The sequence below is a fragment of the Brachycentrus maculatus genome, unplaced genomic scaffold (genome assembly GCF_059751285.1).
Source record: "Brachycentrus maculatus isolate JH-2025_06_01 unplaced genomic scaffold, ASM5975128v1 h1tg000026l, whole genome shotgun sequence".
In the NCBI taxonomy this organism is placed as follows: domain Eukaryota; kingdom Metazoa; phylum Arthropoda; class Insecta; order Trichoptera; family Brachycentridae; genus Brachycentrus; species Brachycentrus maculatus.
The window spans coordinates 352,222-377,715 of record NW_028280780.1 but is presented as its reverse complement, the minus strand read 5'-3'; the positions used below and the strand labels follow the sequence as shown (position 1 = coordinate 377,715).

At 33.4% G+C, this 25,494-nt stretch overlaps 1 protein-coding gene across 5 annotated transcripts; it reads right to left on the bottom strand.

The window, feature by feature from the left end:
• Positions 1–657: 657 nt before the first annotated feature.
• Positions 658–25,439, bottom strand: LOC148312992 (FHIP family protein GK23746-like). Of its 5 annotated transcripts, none has more exons than XM_088269626.1 (15): positions 25,039–25,439; positions 23,391–23,593; positions 19,455–19,609; positions 17,469–17,580; positions 16,677–16,840; positions 12,727–12,872; positions 12,561–12,647; positions 9,936–10,145; positions 8,931–9,296; positions 7,106–7,658; positions 5,397–5,575; positions 4,444–4,660; positions 3,292–3,447; positions 2,432–2,473; positions 658–1,058 (listed from the first exon to the last, which is right to left on the bottom strand). In XM_088269626.1, exons 1-15 carry the CDS (start codon positions 25,189–25,191, stop codon positions 790–792), a joined length of 3,012 nt encoding a protein of 1,003 aa, XP_088125752.1. In that variant the 5' UTR covers positions 25,192–25,439; the 3' UTR covers positions 658–789. The 5 variants fall into 5 exon arrangements, with proteins under 5 accessions (XP_088125752.1, XP_088125768.1, XP_088125759.1 ...); XM_088269642.1 differs by having other exon boundaries at positions 9,936–10,103; XM_088269633.1 differs by lacking the exon at positions 2,432–2,473.
• Positions 25,440–25,494: the final 55 nt, after the last annotated feature.

The following is a 25,494-nucleotide window of genomic DNA, read 5'->3' as shown; positions in this document are numbered from 1 at the left end:
ATTGAATAAATTTAAAATGCTATTAAAATTTATTTTGTTACAAGTCTATATACCATGTGCTCCTATCTATCGCAATACTTTAAAAATTACATAGGTACGTATTCATTTATTCAAAGCTCACAAACATTAGTTGGTTTTTAAAAGAAGTAAAATGTGTGTTTGACTTAAAACCCTGGAGATTTCCAGCTGAAGACTGTTAACGAACCACTGGTAAAGAAAATCACACATGATAGAGCTAGTGATGTGCAAAGATAAACATTTTAGACAATAGAATATTAAATAATCCTAATGAGCAAAATTTCACAAACCATCGGATTAAAAGTACGGAGATTAAAAATTGCACTCTGTATTGTACTAGTACTAACAGTTACAAAATCCTTAGTGTACTAATTTTGACAACAGTCGGTGAAGATTAAAAATTCGGTACAATTTAGCAAACAAACTACATAATTAATTTTAATAAATATTAGTATAATATTTAAAATAAAAATAAATGAAACACGACACGGGAATATTTGATTTTGCAACAATATCTAAATAAAACAGGAAAACAATAAATATTACAGCATTAAACACATGCAGTTAAAATTTACATTAGTCACAGGAATTTAAAGTAGGACGATGTTAGACGGACACAAATATTAAATAGTTGTAAATTGACAATGGACATTACAAACTAGTGAAGAAGCAATATGTTCATGCCTTGTCCCAATGGCGATACAAAAATATACTTAACCCTACATTCTGACAAGTATGACACAAAACGGTTCCATCTGTACAGAAAAAAAATCATAAGACTTTTGTTTGAGCTGATTCCTGATTCTCTGAATTGGTCATCAAGTCGCTGATAGAGCTGACTACGTGTTCCTGGGCCAACGCGCCCAATTCTCGGAGCCACTCGTCCAGGATGAGCGCATTGATGATGATTCTTCTCAATTCTGACGACTGCCAAAGATTGTCATCGGCGAACGAACTATACGGCGTAGAATTATTTATTCCTCGTAACGTGTGTGAATTTTCTATCTGAGGCACGCTGTTTGTAGGAGACACTGATATTCCTGAAAAAAGTCCTCATGTTTAAACTATAATCGATACAAACCTTTAATTCCTAAAAGCAATTGGATAACACAAATATCAATATATATAAATACTTGTGTGCTAAAACATGCTTAGAAAAAAAAACTCGTAATAATATTTAAAGGTTTTGCATATTAGGTTGAGTCACAAAAAACCACAACTAGTTCAATTTTCCATATTTTCAGTATGTTTACATTATTATACATACAGAAACAGCATACAAAACTTGAAAACAATCTATTTCTCAGTAGGTCAACACATTTTGTGCGGCTCCCGTGTCTATACAAATATTGCAGCCACGCATTGAACACGGGATTCGTGTTGAATAACCATAAAGATTTGTAGCTGGTTTTATGACAAATGAATGCACTTATTTATGATGTTTAATTAGAAAGTAGAATTTGATTTTGAACGAAATTTATGGGTTTTCAAAAATTGGCTAGTTAAAATTTATCTGTATGACATTATTTTATACGCAGTGAACTTGTTTAGTAATTCGGAAAAAATCAGCAAAATTCATAAAGTAATTCAATAAGTTTCAGCTAAATTACTTCTCAAAAGTTGCAACAGATGGCAGAAGGAAATATGGATGTTTAATTACGGGGAGAATGATAATTATATATGGCATAAGCATTTTGGAATAGTTGTTTCAAATATAAATTTGCCGATTACCATGAGCAATCGAGATCACTAATAAACCATTAAAATTTGAATCAGTAAATTATTCATAACTCAACCATAAAATTTACAACCAAAATATTGAAAATTGCCATTTACTTGATAATTTTTTTATCTGATTTACGCATGCTATAAGGAACACATAAATTTGGTTAAGGATTTTCTAAAAATAAACTCAAATACTTAATCACACTAAAAGTACACAACTCCAATCCAATTTATTGTATCGGCATTCACTTTGTGGTAAGACATGATTAAATTAGAAATAAAACACTTGTTTTATACCTCTTTAGTTTTATATTTTATTACGACTAGTTTCAGATGCTTCCATCTACAGGTATAAATATAAACTTTGACTTTGTATTTATAACTGTATATGGAAGCATCTGTAGCTTCTGAAAAAATATAAAACTCAAGTGGTATAAAACCAGTTTTTAATTTTTAATTTAATCGGAATCAACACAAAAGCTTACACACATATATTTAGAAAAATATAATACATAAGACTGACTATACACATTCCAATGTAAAAAAGTAATGTTTATAAATCTGACACGTTGTCATGCAGGCATGCAAACAATCCAAGCCAACCGTTTTGTCCGTAATTTGTTATTCGCACGCAACAATTGGAAATTCTAAACCAAATTTACTTTTAGAATTGATTATTTGTATTTACCGCTAGAAATAAACTCGTATATTGCAGCGAAACCAGCAGCTGCTAGGGAGGGAATCATTTCTTTATTTTCATCGGGTAGTTGAGTGTCAATAACACAATATTCACACATGTACTAGGTTCATAAATGCCACAAACTCAAAATCATATTCAAACTCCGAAAAACAAAACAATCCATGAACTTTTCAGATACACAACATATTTAAAATACACCAGGATCTGGACAGTTGTTGAAGAAAATAATAATACTCTATTTGGAAGGTGTTTTAAATTCCAATTTGGACATATTCAATCAGAGCAAACTAAAGATTCATTCATGTTTTTTATTTATTTATACATACCACATACTATCAAATAGTGGCCAGATGTTTAAATTTTGGCAAAATATATTTTATTCATTCTAGGTTGAAAGAAAATAAAAAATAGTTCCGACAGCTTTGGTCTGATCACATATTAATTCATTATGTTTAATCAGAGAAGTCATTTTCCTTCTATCCATTTTTTGTCTGCACCGTAGGTGTCGAGGCTGCCTGATAAGGGAGAGAGTGCTATCCTTTGATGCACTCACTTAAGGCCAGTAAAAGCGGATAATAGATATAAGGGATAGTTACACCAAGTATGTACATACATATATAGTGAAGATTTAAAATTATCTTTTGGATTTTTCTTTTTAACATAAAAGTACCGTGATAAAAAACATCATCTCATTGAATGAGCAAGGTTTAAGGATGGCTTCTATGTGTGCAGTTCCTTTAGGATGCATTGAAAATGCATCCAATTTAATGCATCCACCGTATATTGGATTCAATATTGCAAAGGTAATATAAGAATGGAAATAGTACATGTTTCATAAGATATCCTACCTCCAGAGTTGATCTTTCTAGTAAACATAGCGGTAAAACTGGAAGAGAGGCTTTTTCTTTTGGGTTCATTTCTTTTGAACGGCTCATTAATAGAAATGGGTTGTGTGTTGTGTTGCTGTTGTTCCCAATTTCCGCTATTTGGCTGAGAAGTTACATCTGTTAAGGTTAAAAGAAATACATAATATAATATAATTTTTAATTGAAATAAATAGATGTGAATGAGGGTCGACGAGGCGTGGGCTGAAGATATATCTCCAGGCTGGAATATAAGAGATTGGACGGAGATCAGAAGAGTTGAGCTATTTAGAGCTATCAGGGAGACATACTCTTGAGTGATAGTCGACATTGGGAGGACCTGACATGGCACATGAAGAAGATTTAAAAACCAATTTCTTTTTCTTGATGGTGAATAAATCAATGCAGCAATGAAGTATGCATATTAAATGCTTGAATATATGGGTGATATTATTATGTATGTATGACACTGCGTTAGTGATAAAAAGCGCAATCAAAAATTATTATACAATTAGTACATGTTATTGATGTTTAATTTCAAGCCATGTATTAGTTCAAATATAAAAGCGAAAAAAAATTACTGCGTAGGTTGAGTCCTTTGCAAATTCACATCTGCTACGCACAATGATCAAACCATTGCAATACTAAATAGAAGTCGCGATGATCAGGAATGAAAACTGGATCATTCAGATATGTTTTGTTTATTACAAATACACACAGATGATTTTTTTAATTTTGAGATTTTAAGATAATAATTTTAACATAAAGAAAAAGTAGGGAATAGCAAAGTTATGTTGCTTTTCATAATGTAACACTCTTCCATCAAGTATAGTAATGAATCTTTGTCTTTTGTAAACAATCGTCGTCTCTTCCACATTCATGCATCTCCTCATACATACCTGCCCATTATTCTGACCACTAACCAGACCAGTTTCAAGTAAATGACATATTTGATCATGCCAAGTTTTCTTCTGATCATATGTATTTTATATAATAAAAATAACAAGTTAAAACATATTGTGCAACTCGTAACCTTAGTTTTTTTACAAATTTCGGTGGTAAAAAAAGTACATACGTATAAAAATACCACATTGCGATGCTCCTTCAGTTAAAATTTATAATCTTATAAGTAAGTACCTGAATTTTGATATTGTGCACTGTGCGTAGGCGTCAAATTATTTCTATCAGTATTTATTTGGTTTTTGGACCCAATTAACTCTATGGCATTTTTTCTTGCGTTCGTTAAACGAATTTCACGATCTATCAAAAACTGCTGCGCTTCCTCCACGAGGCGACACATGTCGGGCTCACTTCGGACAGACTCGTCTATCTTCTGCTTCAGTGACACAAGAATCTGAAATAAGTTTAATATTACAAAAAATGAAACGTTCATTACCAATAATATAGTTACAACCAATAATATAGTTAACACATTGACTGCCAACTACGAGATAACTCGTAGATTGTGTTCTTTGCTAGGGCGCTGACTACGAGTTATTTCGTACTGTGTTTACTAGCCATATTCGTGCAGCTACGATAAAATTCCTAGTATAACAGTGGTAATATGGATATTAGGCTTCTGGAAAGAGAACAAAAAATCAATGCTAGATTACATTAATTCAAACCCTTATTCGCACCCCAATGGTGCATAGGGCACTGCATTATATAAACGCAGTGTTATCTTGATCGTTACCACATGAAGGAAAGCTGATCAGCCCTCCGCTTCAGGTACTAGTCTAGGGTAATATTGAATAAATATTAGAGTGAAAAAATCACTTATATTTATTTGACCCCCCCTGGGAATCGAACCCGGGACCTCCAGAACGGTAGCCGAGCGTGCTGACCATTACACTACGGAGGCGGACAACATGAAGATAATGCTGTATAACAGCTGGATTACATGAACATAAAATTTATTAATAAATGGACGGAAAATGTATTAAAAAAAAATATTCAAAATCAAGAAGTAAAATAATATTTTTGAAGAATCGATTTTTTAGACCGTAATTTTGAAAATCGCCGTGGCAGTCAACGTGTTAAACAAAATCAACATTTTGAGAAACTTCACAATTTGAAAATGCAGTACTTACTTGGTAGAGTGAAGTGATTGAAGGCTGTAGAACTATCCACGGACATAGTAGAAAGGATCTCAGCAAAGGCAACGGGTAAACGGCAAGTCTTGCAATAAGGCCAGTAAGTCTCAGATTAACATAAACGTCGTTCTCCAACATTCTACCCAACTTATTCAGTGTAATTGTCAAAAGAGGTCCTGTAACAGAATCACATCAAAATCGCATTACATCAGCTTAGCTGCCTTTACACATACACGCTTTACCCCATGGTTATTTCTCGGGATAAACCGCATGTAAGACTGTGGGTGCCTGCAACTTGTGTAAAAATAGTAAAAATGACTAACCGCAAAGTTAATGCCATAAATATTAATGATATTACGCCGTCAGCCTCGTAAATGCCCAGACTTCCATATTCTTCTTCATCTTTAATGAGATGTCAAAAAATAATATGAAAATAACTCCTGTAATTGGAGATAATCCAGATTTTGTGAAGAAGTATTTGGACACACTCAAAATGTTGTAGATATTACAGCATTCTTCTTGACTTTCGTTCTTTTCTAATTTCACCGTTCGAACACCTATCGTACATCATTTTGCAAGACATTCATTTTGACTGCTACTTTCATTCCCTAATGTATAGTCCTTAAGTGATGTGTTTAACATCCTTCTCTCCTCTCCGTCGCTCTTTGTGTTACCCGGATTTTATGTATGATTAATTTTATTGGTCTTAATACCAACCCTAATGTATGGAAGTGAAGCATGGAGTTCCATACATTGGGGTTGGTATTAAGACCAATAAAATTAATCATACATAAAATCCGGGTAACACAAAGAGCGATGGAGAGGAGAGAAGGATGTTAAACACATCACTTAAGGACTGAAAAACAAATAATTAGATCAGGGAAAAGACTAAGGTAACAGAAGTGGCTCAAAAAAGCGCGGAGCAAAAGAAGAACTGGGCAGGTTATGTGGGACGTATGTATGATGATAGATGGACAAAGAAGGTGATTGACTGGAGGTAGATCTCCGAAGCATGGGTAGGCCCCGGACAAGATGGTTTGATAACATTAAAAAAGTGGCAGGCCTGCACTGGAAGAGAGTCGCGTCCAACAGACAACTGTAGAAGTCCAAGAGAGAGGCCTTTGCTCAACACTGGACACAAGAAAAAGGCTGAAGTAAGTATGTATGGTAAGTACAAACTAAGATCAAATCCATTCGTAATTGAATTCCAACGAATAATGAAATTGCAATGTAAGTACATACTAAGATCAAATCCATTTGTAATTTAATTCCATCGAATAATGAAATTGCAATGTAGGTACGTACTAAGATCAAATCCATTTGTATGTAAGTACATACTAAGATCAAATCCATTTGTATGTAAGTAGATACTAAGATCAAATCCATTTGTATGTAAGTACATACGAAGATCAAATCCATTTGTAATTTAATTCCATCGAATAATGAAATTGCAATGTAGGTAGGTACATATGTACTAAGATCAAATCCATTTGTATGTAAGTACATACTAAGATCAAATCCATTTATATGTAAGTACATACATACTAAGATCAAATCCATTTGTATGTAAGTACATAAATACTAAGATCAAATCCATTTGTAATTTAATTCCATTGAATAATGAAATTGCTGTAGTCGTGGTGTTTTGGAACAAGTTGAATTGGTTTAAAAATGGTTACAACTAATACTTAAAAAAAGATACTTACCTATATTTACATCCCCTATCTGTGACGAATTACTCTCACATTTTTCCAAAGACCTTTTAACAGTTTTGTGTGTTAGAGTCGATAATCGATCGATAGACTCGGGCTGTCTCCAGAAAGAGTCTTCGGCAAAGTCTTTCTCTTCATCATTCACCGCATTCTCCTCTTCTGGAGTGTGGTGGTCATCGTGTTTATACTTGAAGCTGTCGTAACCGCTGCTCTCCCCAATGGACGGGAGACTGTCCTCCTCTTTGCTGGTGTAAACGATCGGAGAGGCGGCTAAGTTATAGGGCGTTTTATAGTTAAGAGCGGGTGGTTCGCTCAACCCTTCGTCGTTGTCGTTGTTTTCAACGGGGAAGGAGCTGCGCTTGATCAGGTTGGAGTGCTCGAGTTGGAAATCCTTCACGACGGAGAGTATGCCTTTGGAGAGGCCATTCGAATGGCCGTTGTATTTAGAGCTCCACGATTTGCAACTGGTTTTGCATGATTGGATTTTTCGACGGGCTTCGCACAAGTAAGCGTGGTAATTTCCGTACAAAGATTCGTTCATATGTAACTGGAAAAGGGTAATTTTAAAATATAATTAAACAAAAAAAATACTACGAATATTATAATATGAATATAAGAGTTCCAAAAAGTTCAATCCATCAATCATGGGTAGAATAGTGAATGTAACACATGTATAAAGTGTTAAAATAATGGATTTAAATTAAAAATAATTTGTTTGATGGTTTGGATACATGGAGAACGAAAGAGTGAGGAAAGAATGTTAAAGCAAATTTATGAAGTGTTGAAAATTGAAACAGGGGAAGACTGAGGAAAACTGAGAATGATCAATTAGGTCAAATACTTGAAAGTGGTCAGGTCGGGAGTAGGAAAAAACGGCAGGTATGTATGAGGAGATGCATGAATGTAGAAGAGGCAAAGAATATTTGCAAAGAGTGGTGTGGCGTTTTATTCTCTCAACCTACTGTAAAGTAAGTAAGTTAGTTCATCCAAATATCATAAAGATCATCAATATGAACCAAATAGTTTATTTTATATTTTCCTAAATGTCAGAGGGAGAGCCACCTACAGCGTTGATTTCATCGGACGTTTTTATTTAGATTTTCATTTTGCTTTTTTAATTTATAAAGATATAATATTGAGTATTTTGTAATTATTCTGATTTCAGTGTACGCACTTACATAAATAAAATAACTAACTGTGAGTAAAAACATTCTTTAACTTTTATTCTGGCATTCCCTCATTATACTAAAAAAACGTGATCCATTCACGTGATCACTAAACACGGCAACATATGCCCAAAAACTCAAAAATAGCAACTCGCTATATTTCTATTTTATGTATTAAATGTTAAATCAAACACTGATTTTAAAATGGAGTTCTGCAAATTAAATACGGTAGAACGGGGCTACTTGAACTTTGATGTGTTACTTGAGCCCAGTACAAAAAAATATTTAGATCTGTATTTGGTCTACAATAATGAATGTATCGATATGATCCATTGATTCCCTGACAGGTGACATTTATTGTCACGATACGTTAATTATTGTAGACCAAATACAGATTTAAATCTTTTTTGTACTGGGCTCAAGTAATACATCAAAGTTCAAGTAGCCCCGTTCTACAGTACCAAATCTATAAACGTGATTATTGTTATTTTTGTAATTTTTTGCTTCTATCTCTATCTCCTCTTATAACCTTTATTTATTGTTATAACAATGTATTTGTTTGTTAGGGCTAAAATCACTCATAAAGAAGTGAGGCTTAATAAATAAGAATAAAAATAATAATCAACATATAATATAATGGATAAGGTACCCACCCCATATGCATACATCGGCTGGTTGACACTTTTTTGCATCGAGTTCATGGCACTCTGTTCCCCTATGGAGGTGAGGCTGTGCATACTTTGATCGATGCTAGCGATGGACGGCTTCCTGCTCCCGGCGGTGCTGCTCCTCCTCGATGCCGCATGGTTGACTATCGGTTTGGTGGTGCAACACTCGGGAGAGAGATTCAGTATCATGTTTGTCGCCTTACAGTGCAAATCGCAGTCCAGAGACTTCCTCCTGTGCGAAACCATCAGGTGATGTCCGCCAATCAGGTACTTCAGCACCATCTCTAGCATCAGGTCCTCGCAATTCAGATCCACCAGGGTTTCGAACAGGGATATGGTGACGATGGAAAGCTGTGTAAAAAAATACTTCGCTCTAACTTAAAACAGTAATGGTGATAATGTTTATAAAAAGAAGTACGTCAATTTATAACAAATTTTGGACGCAACCTTGGTGCAGGCGTTTCTATTGAACATATACTTTGTATACGGATTGAAAAACTTTGTAAAATATGTACATAATATAATAAAATAAAATTGGTACATAGTAGGAAATTACGAATATGTATATATGAATTTAAATTCCTTTAAGAAATTTACTTATTCACATTCATTCAAATAGTTTCATTAGTATGTATTTTCTAAGTACTAATAGTGTTAAGTATACGCCTATAATTGCAATATAAAATAATAAAGTTATAACCTCTGTTTTTTGAAAAAAATAATTTATAAAATAAGTATGAATATCTATTATTGAATGTGTAATACAACTATTTTGGAAATTTTTGAGTTGTTAAAAAATTATTTTTACTTAAATGGTATAGATCTATTTTGATTTTTTATTGGAGTTTTTAGGAAAAGTGTTTAGAAGTTAAAGATAGAATTGAAGTCCTAATGTGTTTCTAAAAAACAAATATCTGAAAATGATAATATCTACAGCTAAAAAATGCAATATAGCATAAATTTATCTACAAATTAAGCAGAGTTACTCACCCTAGGTTCTCCGTCAATGAGAGATACGATGGTGTCCAAAATATTGACTCCATCGTAACTGTTGTCAAGTAAGAACCTCACCAGAGACTTGAGCAGTCCTGGCTCGGTGACCGAGCGCAGGACCAGCTCGAAGTAGGCGATGGCGGCGATCTGCTCGTCCACGCCAGTCTGCAAGTATTGCGGTCTCGTAGAGGCGGTGGCACGCTTGGTCTGGTCGGTTGCGGGAACATGTGGTCGGTTAGTACGGACGGCTTGCGCCTTACGCTAATCCCAAACCGACAAAGTGCTAGACTCCGACACCGAAAACAGGTAGAGTCCACAGGCCACATTCGCGACAAGAGTTGCCAACATCCAATCATTATAGACCGTCACCAACCTTAAGGACGGTATGCAAAAATACTGTATGCGACAAACCGAAGCCTGTTCAAAGCGGAGAAGGACTCAGACATGACACGGAAAAAATGTGCCACATTCCCAGAAAAACACGGCAACATACAAGAGCCGAAAAATTATTATACCGTCACCGAACTGAAGAACGGACTCTACAAATATGTATTTAATCTAACGAACTGAAGCCAATTAAAAGCGGAGGTATGAAAATCAAGTACTAAGCCACATCAAATTAATTGTTCCCAAACCACACCGAGACATTACAAATGGAATACTGCCGTACCAAACACACAGGGCGTAAATGAAGTTTTTAAGTAATCATGATAAATATGTTTTTAATAATAAATTTATTTATTAAATTAAACAATAAATGATTAGGGTTGGTGAGAATACTGAAGGATAGTTACTACAGCTAGGTAACTTAAAAATCCATGTTTTCGAGTTCCTTATTAAAAACATAAATTTATTTTCTCGTCTCGAGTAAGGATATCCAGAGAGGATGGAACACCACACTTGTTACTCCTAGCTTCCACCACATCCATACATCTACATATGTATATATGCCCTCTGGTTATGAAGACTTTTGACACGAGATTATAGGTTCTAGTTGATTTGGTAATATAAAAATGGTAAATTTATATTGTAACATTTTAAAATCATAAAAAAAAATCTTTTATGTTCAATAATGTAAAAATGAAAAAATCTTGTTTCAATTTTCTATACATAATTTCAATTTTAAATACATAATTTCAATTATCCAATAGAGCTTAATTATTATTTTTTGACATCTCATCAAAGATGAAGAAAAATATGATGTCTCTAGTGAAGTTCTAGTGATTCATGAACAAGGTTTCTAAATTGGTTCATATATATAGAACTTCCAAGAATTTGAGTAGTGTGGTTGTCAATAATGGGTAGAATTGGTGAATGTTACACGTGTGTAAAGTGATCACTTAAACCAGCCTATGACGGTCGTAAGCCCCGTAAATGCCCAGACTTCCATATTTTTCTTCATCTTTGATGAGATGTCAAAAAATAATATGAAAATAACTCCTGTAATTGGAGATAATCCAGATTTTGTGAACAAGTATTTGGACACACTCAAAATGTTGTAAAGCTTAATTAAGAGTTACCTAGTTATACTAATTACTCAGCGATATATTTATAACGTAATTATTAAAATAAAACAAAAAGTTATATTGGATTAAGGAATATGATCAATTTTTTCCACTTGCTTTGAAGCCAGATTAGACCCTGTGTGAATGGTACGGCAGAATAGTAAATACAGGAATAAAGTGCCGTAGAATACGTGATTTTTCACAATTTTTTTAAAACAAAGTTTAGGTACAATTAAGGACAGTTTTTGTCTCTCGACATATTGTTTATATACAAATCTAAACAAGGTGCGTTAAAACAGAATGGTTCTTTTATCTCTTTAGTGATTAGTTGATGGGATGAAAGCAGGGAAGGACTGTATTCACAATAATTCAGGATAATGTAAGGACAGGATCAGTGCAAAATAATATGAAATGTGTATCACTCAGACTCACACCAAAAAAATTTATACAAGAAAAAAAATAATAAAAATTTGATTTTACTATTTATTGATATCGCATTAATTTTGTGGAATAACATGATTTAAATATAAAAATAAAACTCTTGTAGGAGTATAAGACCATTTTTAAAATTATTAATGTAAACAACATGTTTTTTTGTCCCCCTCCATGTTGTAATGGTTAGCGTGTTTAGCTACCGTGCTGGAGGTCCCGGGTTCGATTCCCAGGGTGGGATAAAAATAAATATTAGTGATTTTACGCTCCAATATTTATTCAATACTACCCTGGACTGGTCCCTGAAGCGCAGGAGTGATCACCTTGCTCTCGTTTGATCAAGATAACACTGCGTCAATATAATGCAGTACCCTATGCACCATTGGGTGCGGATAAGGGTTAGAAGAAATAATATTTACAAAAATTTAATTACAATGGTATATTTTTTTGTATATTGACAATTTTTTATTTATTTAAATCGTAGAGAAATATTTGTGTTTTTATTATTTACAAAAATATTTCAACTTCATACTATTTCTGTGAGCCTAAGCAGCTCATTATTAGAAGTAGGTATCAAATTGCGGTAGAGTGGTTTCGAACCCAGAAACTCTGACTCGAGAGTCCGCGACACTAACCGCGGGACCACAACCCGACACAAAGAAAAGTATGATGGAAATTCATTTACCTGAAGAAGAGCAGGGCCCATAACTGGCAGCAAAAAGCCTTGGTAAAGAAAGTCTAGTAACTGCTGTTGAATTAGCGGATGTGCCACCTGTATAAACAAATTATAAACTGAAACTGTTGTGTACACATTGTAAGTGTCTTCATATGAATGATATTGACTTTCATACCTGTGCGACTGCGTTGCAGAACTCGAGAGAGTTCATGAAAATTCCTAATTTGTCTATGTCATTCACATCATCCGGGGTCAGGCGGTGCCAATCCGGTTGGGTGACGTCCACAAACCGCGGGAGAGAGCAGTATAAACCGCTAAGACCTAGATGTATTATTTCAGTTAAGTATTAAGGTAATTGAGTATCAATAAAATCTTACAGGGAAAAAAATATACATCTTCTCGAACGATTCTTTTACAGTTTCAAAATATAGCTTAAAGTCTTCATTCGTTTAATGTGATTTAATATCACTGCTTCAAATTACATTTCTTTAGCAAACTTCGCAGTAACCAAAGTGTTAAGATTAAAGCTGTCATTGCAAAAGAATAGCCTCATTTTATTAGAAGGTGTTTGAACTGTTTCAATTATGCTTTTAGTTTATTTGTATCTTGTAAGGATCTATACATTCTGTACATATCCTACCGAGATATTCAAAATTAGTGAATATATTTAAATCAGTTGTTAAATTACATGCATTATTATGTTTGAAGTAGGAAACTCATATGTGTAATCTAATTTTTTAATGAAACAAATCGCAAAACCCACTGAGGGTTAAACAGATTAACACACTAAGGAAGGGAAAGGTATTCCTAACCTTTGTTTGATAATGCCCTAACAAGGCGAAACAATTGTCACAATATAAATTTTTTATGTGTTTATGTTAATAAAATACAACTAAGTAGACTCAAAAAAATCTATGTTTGATTTAGAATTAATACATAAATTAAAATGGAGTTCTACAAATTAAAAGCCAAATCAATAAATAGTATTTCTACCCGTTCGGTCTATTGACGCTTGAGGACGGGAAGGGTATTTTTACCTTCTCCGCCAGCCTCAAAGTAAGAAAAGAAGGAATTATTTAATGTTTTTAAATGAATATTGTGTACCAATCTCTTTGTTTAGGTGTAATGTATATGATTATCAAATCCCATCGCCAGCGGTCCGCAGGCGTAAAAAACACCCGTCCGAAATGTGTTAAGAGGTTTATCTGCTGGTAGGAAAGAGAATGGTGAAGAATAACATCACAAACATCCGGACTTGAAAAGAAAATCTTTCTTTGATTAAATTTTCACATTATCAATATTTTTGTGGGAATGTAACTCTCGAGAATATCAAAGGTACCGTAAAGTGGGTATACATTGCACCAAAATACTGCATTTTTTCAAAAAATTGTCTATTCAGATCAGGTTTTTTACTTTTTCTGAGGTTTCAACTATTGCAATGTAATAACACATATACTTGTAACATGTCTGATACATTTTAAAATTTTTATATATTTTGCCTGTATTTTTTTTTTATATTTATATTTTGGTGCAAAGTATCCCGGGGTAAAGTACAACTTTGCACCATGATATTTTCTCTACACTTTTCGTACTAGAATCCAAATTGATGCAAAGTAAAGGCTATCCTACAAGTTTCGTTGCACCTTATGAAGGGTTTTGGCTCACAGTTCGCTAAATGCAGATTATAATGTTGTATAATTATGGAAAAATAAGACACTTGATAGAATTTATTTTTTTAAATATTAAAAAATCTAACACAAATATTTTTTTTTACAATACTGAATGTTTAAAATTATATAAAATAAATGGTGGATATTAAAACATATCGTACTACATAGGTAATAGGAATTAAAATGAAATTAGGTCTAAATATGGTCAAGTTCCGGGACGGTAGAGAAACCTCTTTTGGATTGCATTTTCGGTTCTTTTATGGAACCCACTACATCCTTCTAAGAATATTGAAGAAAGTCATCCTTCATCGGCCACATCCACGATTTGAGACTCTCCTGCATGGATTTAACTGCTCTATCTTTCTTTATTTCCAAAATCTGTCCCGGAAACTTTTCTCCTTCATAATGAAATATGACATATTCTCCCACCTTCTTTTTTACTGGTCGTAATGAAACTGAATAACAAATACGATAACTGGTTTCAGTCATCGTTTTTGTTCTTCTCCCTCTTCCTCAAAGCTTCCGTGTGAACTATTATCAGTTAATGCTAGATATGCTGGAAGTTTCGATGCGGAAGGTGGGATCATTGAAGTAGTTGGTTCAGGTAGCATTTGTGTCTCGTTCATTTCGACATTTGGATCGTGAGCAATGCTTTTACCTGGTTCTGAATTCTGAATTCTGAATTTTGAAGACTGAATTCTTTGGGTTGAATCTGTTTTCTTCCAAAAACTGTTGAAAACTCTGGCGCACGTCATCGTCATACGCTTTTAATGGCAACCGATTAAGCAACTGACTAGTTTTAGCAACAGTCAAGGTTTAATGTCTTTGCAAAAATGATCTTATCCATTCAGAGCCTGGTACGTTGTTCTTTAATATTCGTACTCTTCTGCCAAATCTATCCAAATAGGCTATTAGAATGCAGCAAATGTTAAAAACACTCACTGGGAAACCGTACTCACTCATATCTACTATGCAGTTTACGAAGGATTGCTCTTCGCCCTTGTCACATATCGGAGGTTTTCCCACAGGTTTTGTGTGCTGACCTTTGAGCTTATAGTTAATCGTCCTTCTGGGGATTTTGAAAATTTCTTCAACCTTTCTTTGACTGATTGTACCATTTCAAATAGCCTCCAAACACTGCTCCACTCTCTTTGGTGTAAAATCACAGTATCGTCTGGCATAAGGCCGCTGTTTGTGTGTTCTTGACATTTTTGAATAAAAATATACCATCAGGAATTAAGTAAGTACACAAAACCTATAGATATTTAGCAAAAATGTCAAGTTGTATTAGCCGTTTTAAGACTTTTGATCAAATTAATTAACTATGGCCCTTTATGGATACTTTGCACCAGGTGCAATGTTACCCCAAATGTGGTCAATACAAGTCAGTTATGAAAAAAATATAATTTTTACAAAAACTTGACAACGTAACCAAAAAATACAGCATTTGAGAAAAGCAGGGCCTACCTACCTACGATTTAGAGACCACTCACTTGTTGTAACTTGTTTCAGTATACTGATTACACTGGAATTTTTCGGACACAATTTTCAGACAGAAAACTTTCTTAACGTTCAGACAGGAAAAACGCATTGAAGCAATAGCGACCGACTGTTACTTCCGTAAACTAAAAAGTAGATTGAAGTGCCATCTATCAGAAACAATAGAAAGTAGAATGAAAAATGTCATGTTTCAGAGATGACCAGCTCCACAATTTCTTTACAGAAGGTGGTGCAAAGTATCACCCATGGTGCAAAGTATACCCACTTTACGGTACTTTATTTTCACTATTTGGAATATTCATTTGGATATAATAAAGGGTGATTTTTTAACTATTTTGTTTTTGGCAACACTGATTTTGACAGCTCACGAACGTTTCGTGTTTTGTGTCCATGTCAAACATATTCAGTTTGGTCTAGAATTTAACCACAAATCGTCTTACAAACGAACAAAGCTTGCAAATCATTGAATTTTATTATCAAAATGCGTGCTCTGTTAAGAAAATTCATCGCGCGCTTCTTCCATTTTATGGTCAGTTTAATCGACCCACTGAAGCGGCTATTCGGGCTATTGTGACTAAATTTCGCACCCAATTTACATTGTTAGACATTAAACCACCAATACGCTTTTTTTTGTGAGGCTATGTTAAGGCTCATATCTATATTAACAAGCCCGCTTCGATTGACGCATTGGAAGATAACATTGAAGCATTTATTCGTGAGATACCGGCCGAAATGTTGAAAAATGTATGCCAAAATTGGACTAAGCGGATGGACCATTTCAGGCGCAGCCGCGGTCAACATTTGAATGAAATAATCTTCAAACATTAAATTATATGGACCGTGCTATCGATTCAAATAAAAATTTTATGCATTTTCCTGATTTTAAGGCGTTTTTTTTTTTTTAAATTCCGATACCTATTAAAAAATCACCCATTACTTCACAAGTTTACTTTACCGGTAGCTAGAACTGGGCAGACATTAGATCGGTGGGCGATGAACTCCGCTACTGCCAGGTTCTTGGCAGAAATCTGCGCACAGAGGAGGAGACCAGACCTCGCTTGTTGTCCAACAGGTCCCTCACGATGTACATATGACAGTAGTAAAGTCACCGGCACAAAACTAAAAATAAATTATTTATACTGTCACTAATATTAATTAATCATTCACCAAGTCTTCTATTTAACAGTTTTGATTCAATATTATGCATGAAGGTGGAAGAGGCGAAGAATGTTTGCAAGGACAGAGTGGTGTGGCGTTCTATTCTCTCTGCCTACCCCTGCAGTGAAGCGGTGTGATGGTTAGTTAGTTTTTTAAAATATTAATATTATAAACATTTTTTACATGTTTGGACAGTATATCATTTTTATATATATTAGTTAACACGTTCACTGCGTACAAAATAATGTCAAACTTCTTTTTCAAACCCTCATCCGCACCCGATGGTGCATAGGGCACTGTATCATATAAACACAGTGTTATCTTGATAGTTAACACATGAAGGAAAGGTAATCAGTCCTCCGCTCCAGTCCAGAGTAATATTGAATAAATATTATAGTGAAAAAATCATTTAAATTTATTTGCCTTCTCCTGGGAATCGAACCCGGGGGGGCCTCCAGTACGGTAGCCGAGCGTGCTGATCATTACACTGCTGGAGGGTCATTATTGTTAGCAGAAAGTAAAATTTATACCATTTTACTCCTTTATTCTTAAATCATTTAAAAAGCTGAATTGGATTTTTAAAACTTACCATGACATCTGTTTATCTTGACTTTGTGGAGTAGGATAGAAGAAAAGATCTACAAATTTGGAGTTCTGCATCAATACTACACAAAGTTGTTCCAATAAACAAACGAGGCGACCTAAAAATCAGGGTTGGATTATGAATTAATAATATACATAGTACAACATTCCCTCAATACTTTCACATATAAAAAGCAAAAGAACACAGAAAGGGACAAGAGATATAAAAACATGATACAATAATAGATACATGACCCCCCTCTCTGGGAATCGAACCCGGGACCTCCAGCATGGTAGCTAAACACGCTAATCATTACGCCACGGAGGTGGACATACCACACTGGGGTGGGCTAATAAGAAGTGACAGGGTTCCGAAGAGACTGATGAAGAGCTCCAACCTCAGCATAAAACTGCAGAGCACAGATGGGAGCTGGACATGTGGCAGCACTGGAGCACTGGTTGCAACTGCCAGCGAGCTGATCTTTTCACATCATCTCTCCAGAATTATGCTACGTTGTTTACAATATTTCTATTGTTGGTATTGTTATTTTAATTTCATTTTATAATACTATATACTTGTAGACAAAACATGTCTGGCTAAGTATTGTACCCACCGCTTTCTCAAGCCAGATTTCTTTTTATTATTATTATTAAAAAGCGATTTCAACAGATTTTTCTATGCTCTAAATAAGTTAAAATTAACTAATCTAGCATGGTATTAAACTCTACTGAAAATTTCCACAGATCTAATATACCATGTCATCTGATTATATTTTTTCAATAAAGATATTAAACTCTTCATTGTGACATTCCGATTCATATTACCGCGCCAGGTAATATGTAATTAAGTTTACACACTGATTAAACCAATCTTATCAGTGTTGATCTCAGATTTTTTAGTGATGAGATAAAACTATTATTGTTTTATTGAATGTTGGGGCTAAACTTCAAATATGAATTAACATCAAATTGTATTCATTGTATCAATTTTGCAATATGAATAAGTGGATAGTAATAAGATTTATAAGTCCATTTATTAACTCATTTCTTGCTTAGATCCCGTTAAAAATGACTACCTTCTACACCCCTAAATCAAATCCTAAGGCAGTAATATATATTTGCTAAATGACTACAAAACAAATATAAAGTGATAATATTGAAACAATTTTTAGGGTTTTGAATTGTAACATAATTGTGGATGCAAAATTGATATATTTTTAATATTTGTCACATATTACGGCTGTTAATATTGCGTTATAAATTTTTATTTGTTGATGTTTACCATGCATTATTTTTTTCTGATGAATAGTTTGGCAAGAACAACCTTTGACGAGACATAAATTTACATTATAATAATTATATATCTAGGTGTAACTAATAATATGATGTAAAATAACATAGTAAAATTAATAATGTAGTAAAAGTTGTTTATAATTGGCTCATTGTGTGTCCATTTTAGAAGATATCAATACTGATATCTAGTACAATTATTATATTTCTAACTACCTGTGCTAGTATGTCTTTAAAGTTTTATTTTTAAACTCCAGAACTGGCAGATGGTCATGTTGATTAGTTAAATTACGGGTAATAACTCTTTCAACTTGAATTTAAACATTTGCTTAAAAAAATGTAACTTTGCTCGCTAATTTAAATACATAATTGACATCTGTTGAAAAAGTGGACTTTTTAAATATCCTATCATTTATTGATATTTTGCAAGCATGTACTTATATATTATGTAGTGAAATTTCAAAGAGCAAATATTAGGTAATGTTTTTTTGTTGTAAGCAAAGTTGCATACAGCTAAGGATGCCAATGTGGCATATGCGGTTGATGACGCATGGCTAAAATGGTGGTTAAATAAATAAATAAATAGTAAAAAAATAATAATTTTGGAATTCCAGTCACTTTTAATAAGCAATTGTATGTTAAAAGTAAAATTTGGCATTTTTGGGGTTCCATGGTTAGGGATATAAGAGTTTTCAAATTGTACCTTCGACATCTCCGGTGGGCAGTTCTGTTCGAAAGCTGGTGAGGAGTTTCAGAAGAGGTCGAAGGAAGGGTTCAGCACATAGTAACTGCTGTCCAGCGTGAGTGACCAGCAAAGAATATAGTTTCATCTGCTCTAGGCGGACAGCGTTCAGATATCTATACAGAAATATTTACATATATATATATATATATATATATATATATATATATATATATATATATATATATATATATATATATATATATATATATATATATATATATATATATATATATATATATATATATATATATATATAAATATGCACATACATTTACAATGTCCATATTATTAGAAAACTTTCAAAATCGCTTATATTAATCACATTAGTGTTGTTTTTTTTAATCATTTTATGTTGTTTGTTTTTTTGTTTGTTTATATAATGTATATGCCATATGAACCTTAAAGGTTTGCATACTTCACTTCAAGGTTTGGAGTAAATATAAATAAATAATTTATAAAAATTTAAATGTGGTAGAGTCATTAAAAAATATTTCAATCAAAACACGTTTTAAATAGTTTTATGAGTACAAATATAATTTTTCATATTATTTTACTAATCTCAACCTTCAAAAATTTTTGCCTTTTATTATTATAGCCAATGAGCACAGTTTATAAGACATAAACGACATATTATAAAAAAAACTTCAATATTTTTTTTTTATAATCCAACATTTTTGAAAACATTTTGATGCAATTTAATATTGTTGATTAAACTTGGTTCTAAATGAAGATATTGAAAAAAGATGTTTATTTTTCAAATATCTAACCAATGATCTAGATTCTCCTATTTGAAATTCAAAAGTTGACCCCAAATTTGATAGAGTTTACGTACATACTTTTTTGTCTAAACTTTTTATCTAGTAAATAACATACAAACTGGTTTATACCAGCAACTGTAAGCATTACTAAAAAAATATTCATGTTGGTTTTAGTTGTATGAATCACCCGTTATCAAGTATAAATTGAAGAAATAACAGTTCATTAACGGGTGACTTATTAAGGTAGATTATTTCGGGACATATTTCAATTATATCTTTGATTATAAAAAAACACAAAATATAAGTAATTGGTCATCCGAGTATTAAGTTGTGGCAATGAATTTTTATATGTATTATGTAAACCTTTTCCGCACCCCAATGGTGCATAGGGCACTGCTTCTTTTTTAAACGCAGTGTTATCTTGATCGTTTCCACATGAAGGAAAAGTGATCAACCCTCCGCTTCAGTTACCAGTACAGGGTAATATTTAATAAATATTATAGTGAAAGAATCACTTATATTTATTTGACCTCCCCTGGGAATCGAAACCTCCAGAACAGTAGCCGAGCGTGGTGACCATTACACTACGGAGGCGGACATTATATAAAGTGAAATAAAAATATGCATTGGAGGTAAAAAAGGATACATAGAGTTGAACTTCCATAACACAAACATTAATTGAGGTTAGATCCGAAAAAGAAAAAGGAAGGAATGAAGCGATAGCAATTATTAATGAAACATTGGATAAAAGTACATGTAATGAACGGACAGTGCAACGATGGTATAACTCTCATTAATTCCTCTCCTTTCCTTCTCCTTCCTACAAAATCAATTTTTTTATAGCATACTCTTTTTTTTAAATTTCTGTGTGTTTTTTGATACTTATTATAATATAAATGCGGAATTGTTTAATTGGCTTTATTTTTTTAAATGTAACTATTTTTTGTTAATTTAATGTAATGTTTGTAATTGTTAATGTAACTTTTGTTTATTATGTACTTTTTTTTATATGTAAAGCTGTACGATTCCCGAATAAATAAAATAAAAAATAAAATAAAATAAGAAGTTGAGGAAACTTTTATTTGAATGGCTTGCGTTATTGATGATTTTTAATTACACTAAATATTTTAACATTTGTAGCCAGCATCAATCAACAGCAGAGGACCTATACTGACGCATGACAATGTTCGTGGCGCAAAAAAAAATACACAATTTTTGGAATTGAGATACAAACTCCTGCTTTGTCTTATAAGAACAAGTAACTATTTCGGAGCCTGGATTATCATTTTTGAAATTCAAACCTGTCCAACCGGGATTCCATAATTTTAGCCTTTCAAGATTTTCTAAACAATAAAAATGTATTTAAAACTCTTATGAAATTCAATATGTGAAGTAAGACTACCTGATACATACTATTTTTTATTTATTAGGAAGAGGTTTATTATTACAATATCAACTAGATAAAATAATGCGAAGCCCTCAACAAATAATTCCGTTACGGATATTAAATAAGATAAAGCATTATTAATATTTGAATATGGTAAACTTCATTAAAATACATTATTATCTCTGTAGCATAGTGATAAAATGTGGATACATCAATCCAATTAATTAAAATAAAAGAATTTCCGATAAAAAAGGGAAAATTGCACATTTGTTTTGTGGAAAATCGACGTATGTACTATGTTAACTTAATGTTTCTAAGTAACGATAGTAAAAATACAGTTAACACTAATAAACAATGATGAAACTAAATAAGTCTGACAGTCAACACAGATAAGCAAAAGGAAATGTCAGTTATTTAAAACTAATCTTTTAAATGCCCTTGAGGTAGTATTTTACGAAAATTGCGCCAAATAAATTAACCAAAATTATTAATACGTTATTTGTGAGACGCTTATAAGCATTCTATTTCCTTTTGGTAGAGAGCGGGAGACACTTGTTAACATTCTGTTTGCTTTTGGTAGAGAGCGGGAGACACTTATAAGCATTCTATTTGCTTTTGGTAGAGAGCGGGAGACACTTGTTAACATTCTGTTTGCTTTTGGTAGAGAGCGGGAGACGCTTATAAGCATTCTATTTGCTTTTGGTAGAGAGCGGGAGACACTTATAAGCATTCTATTTGCTTTTGGTAGAGAGCGGGAGACACTTGTTAACATTCTGTTTGCTTTTGGTAGAGAGCGGGAGACACTTATAAGCATTCTATTTGCTTTTGGTAGAGAGCGGGAGACACTTGTTAACATTCTGTTTGCTTTTGGTAGAGAGCGGGAGACGCTTATAAGCATTCTATTTGCTTTTGGTAGAGCGCAAAAGATGCCAAAAACATTGTACAGATCGGAGTTGGCATTACAGATACTTATATGATAAGGTTACTTGTGATTAGTATACGATCCAAATTAGTAAACTAATTAGGGTCGGGGTTGATGAAACAACCGCCAGCCAACAATGTATTAAGTACAGCTTCTACATATTATAAATAAAGAAATCATACTGTAAGGTAACTTATTTTTAAGATATATGATAGACGTCTCAGCATAGGTAATATGAAAGTCTGTGCAATTAAAGAGTTTACAACTTTCCATCGGCTGAATTGAATGATCACTTTACACACTTGTGTCACGTCTGTCATCAAATTATAGACGTATTAAAGGAGAAGAGTAAGTTTTTTCAATACTGAACATTTTAAGAAAAGCTCAATATACTACTATGCAGTGTGACTGTAATTGGAATTTACTATGGGATATAACCCTTATCCGCACCCCATGGTGCGTAGGGCACTGCATATTATAGAAGCAGTGTGATCTTGATTGTTAAATACATGAAGGAAAAGTGATCAACATTGCGCTTCAGGTAAAATCAAATTGGGGAAAAATCACTAATATTTGTTTTGACCCTCTTAGGAATTGAGCCCGGGACCTCCAGCATGGTTACCCTAGCGCGCTAACCACTACACTGTTGAGGCAGACAAATGGATACACTATGGGATACATATTGTTATAATTTGTATTGAGAATATTGATGTGATGAGACAACTTATGACCATACGATAAATAAATAAATTTAGTACTAATACGGATGGTTAAAACCATTAGTTTGGTATTCGGTTGTTTGATTAGTATCTCTTTAGTGATCTTACCTTCCTGTCCTGTGTCCCCAATCGTAGAGTTTCTCGAGAAGGTTCTCACTGAGGAGGTGCTCGAGGCAAACTCCGCCACTTCCGAGGTCGCTGCGACCTTCTCCCGACCCATTGTGGCGGATCTCCAGAAGCAGGAGGGTCACCAGGTGCTCTAGGTGGCTGACTACGCCCAGTACATCGTCGTGAGATGGTACAAAAGACCCCTTGTAAAAAAAAGAAATATTGGTGTTTTTATTTTTTACAATTTCATACTATTTCCGTGAGCCTAAGCGGCTCATTATTAGAAATAGGTATCTAATTGTGGTAGAGTGGGTTCGAACCGAGAAACTCTGACTCAAGAGTCCGCGACACTAACCATGGGACCACAACCCGACACAATATTTGTATTCGAAAGATCTCCTATCTATAAAACCCAATGAATACATCGCTCACTCCTTTCAAGAACGTCATAAATCAAAAATTGCCAATTTTCAGTTGTGCATATTTTCAGAATGCCCAGAAAATGTACTATATCCCAGCAAAAGAGACATATTTTTAACTTAATATTTGCCCGCTACAGGGCAAAAAGTGTTGTTTTTGCATTTTGAAGAAAAGGTATTTAATATTTTTTTTTAAATAAACTAGTTATTTTTTAAATGGAGAAAAAACCTTCAGGTTTAACCTAAAAAGATCTGTTGCACAGTAAAAAGTTCAATAAGTGGCTTGATATTTATTTTTCATAAATTGTATTATATTTTTAAACGTTAAAAACATTCTCCTAAAAAATCAAGTTTTTTGATTTATGACGTTCTTGAAAGGAGTGAGCGATATGTCTAAGTTCGGAAAATGGAATTTTACCCAAGATTTGACCGAGATCGTCTTTGGTACAATAGGTACCATTCAAATATCTCAGTCTATATCATATATGCTTCAGATAAAAATTAAATACTCGTTGATAATCCATTTATACAGTTTCTTTATACAAGTATTTTAATTTATCTTACAATATCGAAAATGCCAATTTACCGAAACAGCAAAAACCACTTGTTCCAAGCGTAAGAATATTAATAAAATGCGATTTTATGTTTTATCTCTTTCAGGTCTAAAAAGATCTACAAGGGATAAATCTCATATTTTTCAGTAATGACAATATCACTATATTTGATAAATGTAAAAATTTTATAAACAAATAAGGGCCTAATGAATTATGAAAAACTTTTTGAGTCATAATGAAATATTTTTAGTTATTTTAATATAATATGGCTATTACAGCAGAGGAAACAGGATCATTATTCCTACACGTGACTCGATTTGCACAGTTTTAGATTTTTTTACATTTATAGTACAGAAAAAAATTGCAGGTTATCTCGTAGTTTTGATAAAACATTTGAAATATGTTTATATAAAAGGATTGTACAAATAAAGCATTGATTTAAAAGTGACAATTACGGATAAGCTTCACCAGTTCTCCTAATGTTATGTAGAATGAAATACTTTTGAGAAACACTGTCCAACATAAGGTGAACTATCCAATTTGTAACCTGATCACGCAGGTATTACATTATTGATAAGAACTAAGGTGAAACTCAAGGATTACCAAGCGATAAGGATATGTGCAAAAGGACAGCGTGTTAGTGGCATTGCTTATGAGTTTCGATAGGCGACTTACTTGACTTCTTAGAATGATTTCTTCCGCCTGTTGCCAATGTTTACAAAAAGATTCGTAGCAGGCTCCGGGGTCACACTTGGTGGTGGAATCGATGGGTCTTGACGATTGCCTAGAAAAGCTGGCCCGCAAGGGGCTGGACCGTAACCAGCTCATTTCTGCATCATTTGATGATCAAAACAACTTTCCGATAAAGTCCTTGTGTTCCAACATGAATGCACTATTTGCGTCAAACACACCTCATAACATAAAAAAATAAAACCATTGGCACTTATATTTATCACAACCGCAGTTCGTCAAGTGAATAAAAATACAAGAGTGTGATTCGTATAAGTATTACGAGGACATTTTCGATAACGTTATCATCAAAAGTTAGCAGACACTCAAGTGACAAATGAACTCTCATAGACAATCGTGGGTTTTTCTCTTTCTCACAATAAACATAGACAATATGGTACA

Coding starts and splice junctions, on each gene's coding strand:
- LOC148312992 (XM_088269626.1), bottom strand. CDS start 25,191: ATGAGCTGGTTACGGTCCAGCCCCTTGCGGGCCAGCTTTTCTAGGCAA. Junction 23,594..25,038: donor AAATCATTCTAAGAAGTCAA/GTAAGTCGCCTA, acceptor TTTTTTTACAAG/GGGTCTTTTGTACCATCTCA. Junction 12,873..16,676: donor CTGCCCAGTTCTAGCTACCG/GTAAAGTAAACT, acceptor TAATACATCTAG/GTCTTAGCGGTTTATACTGC.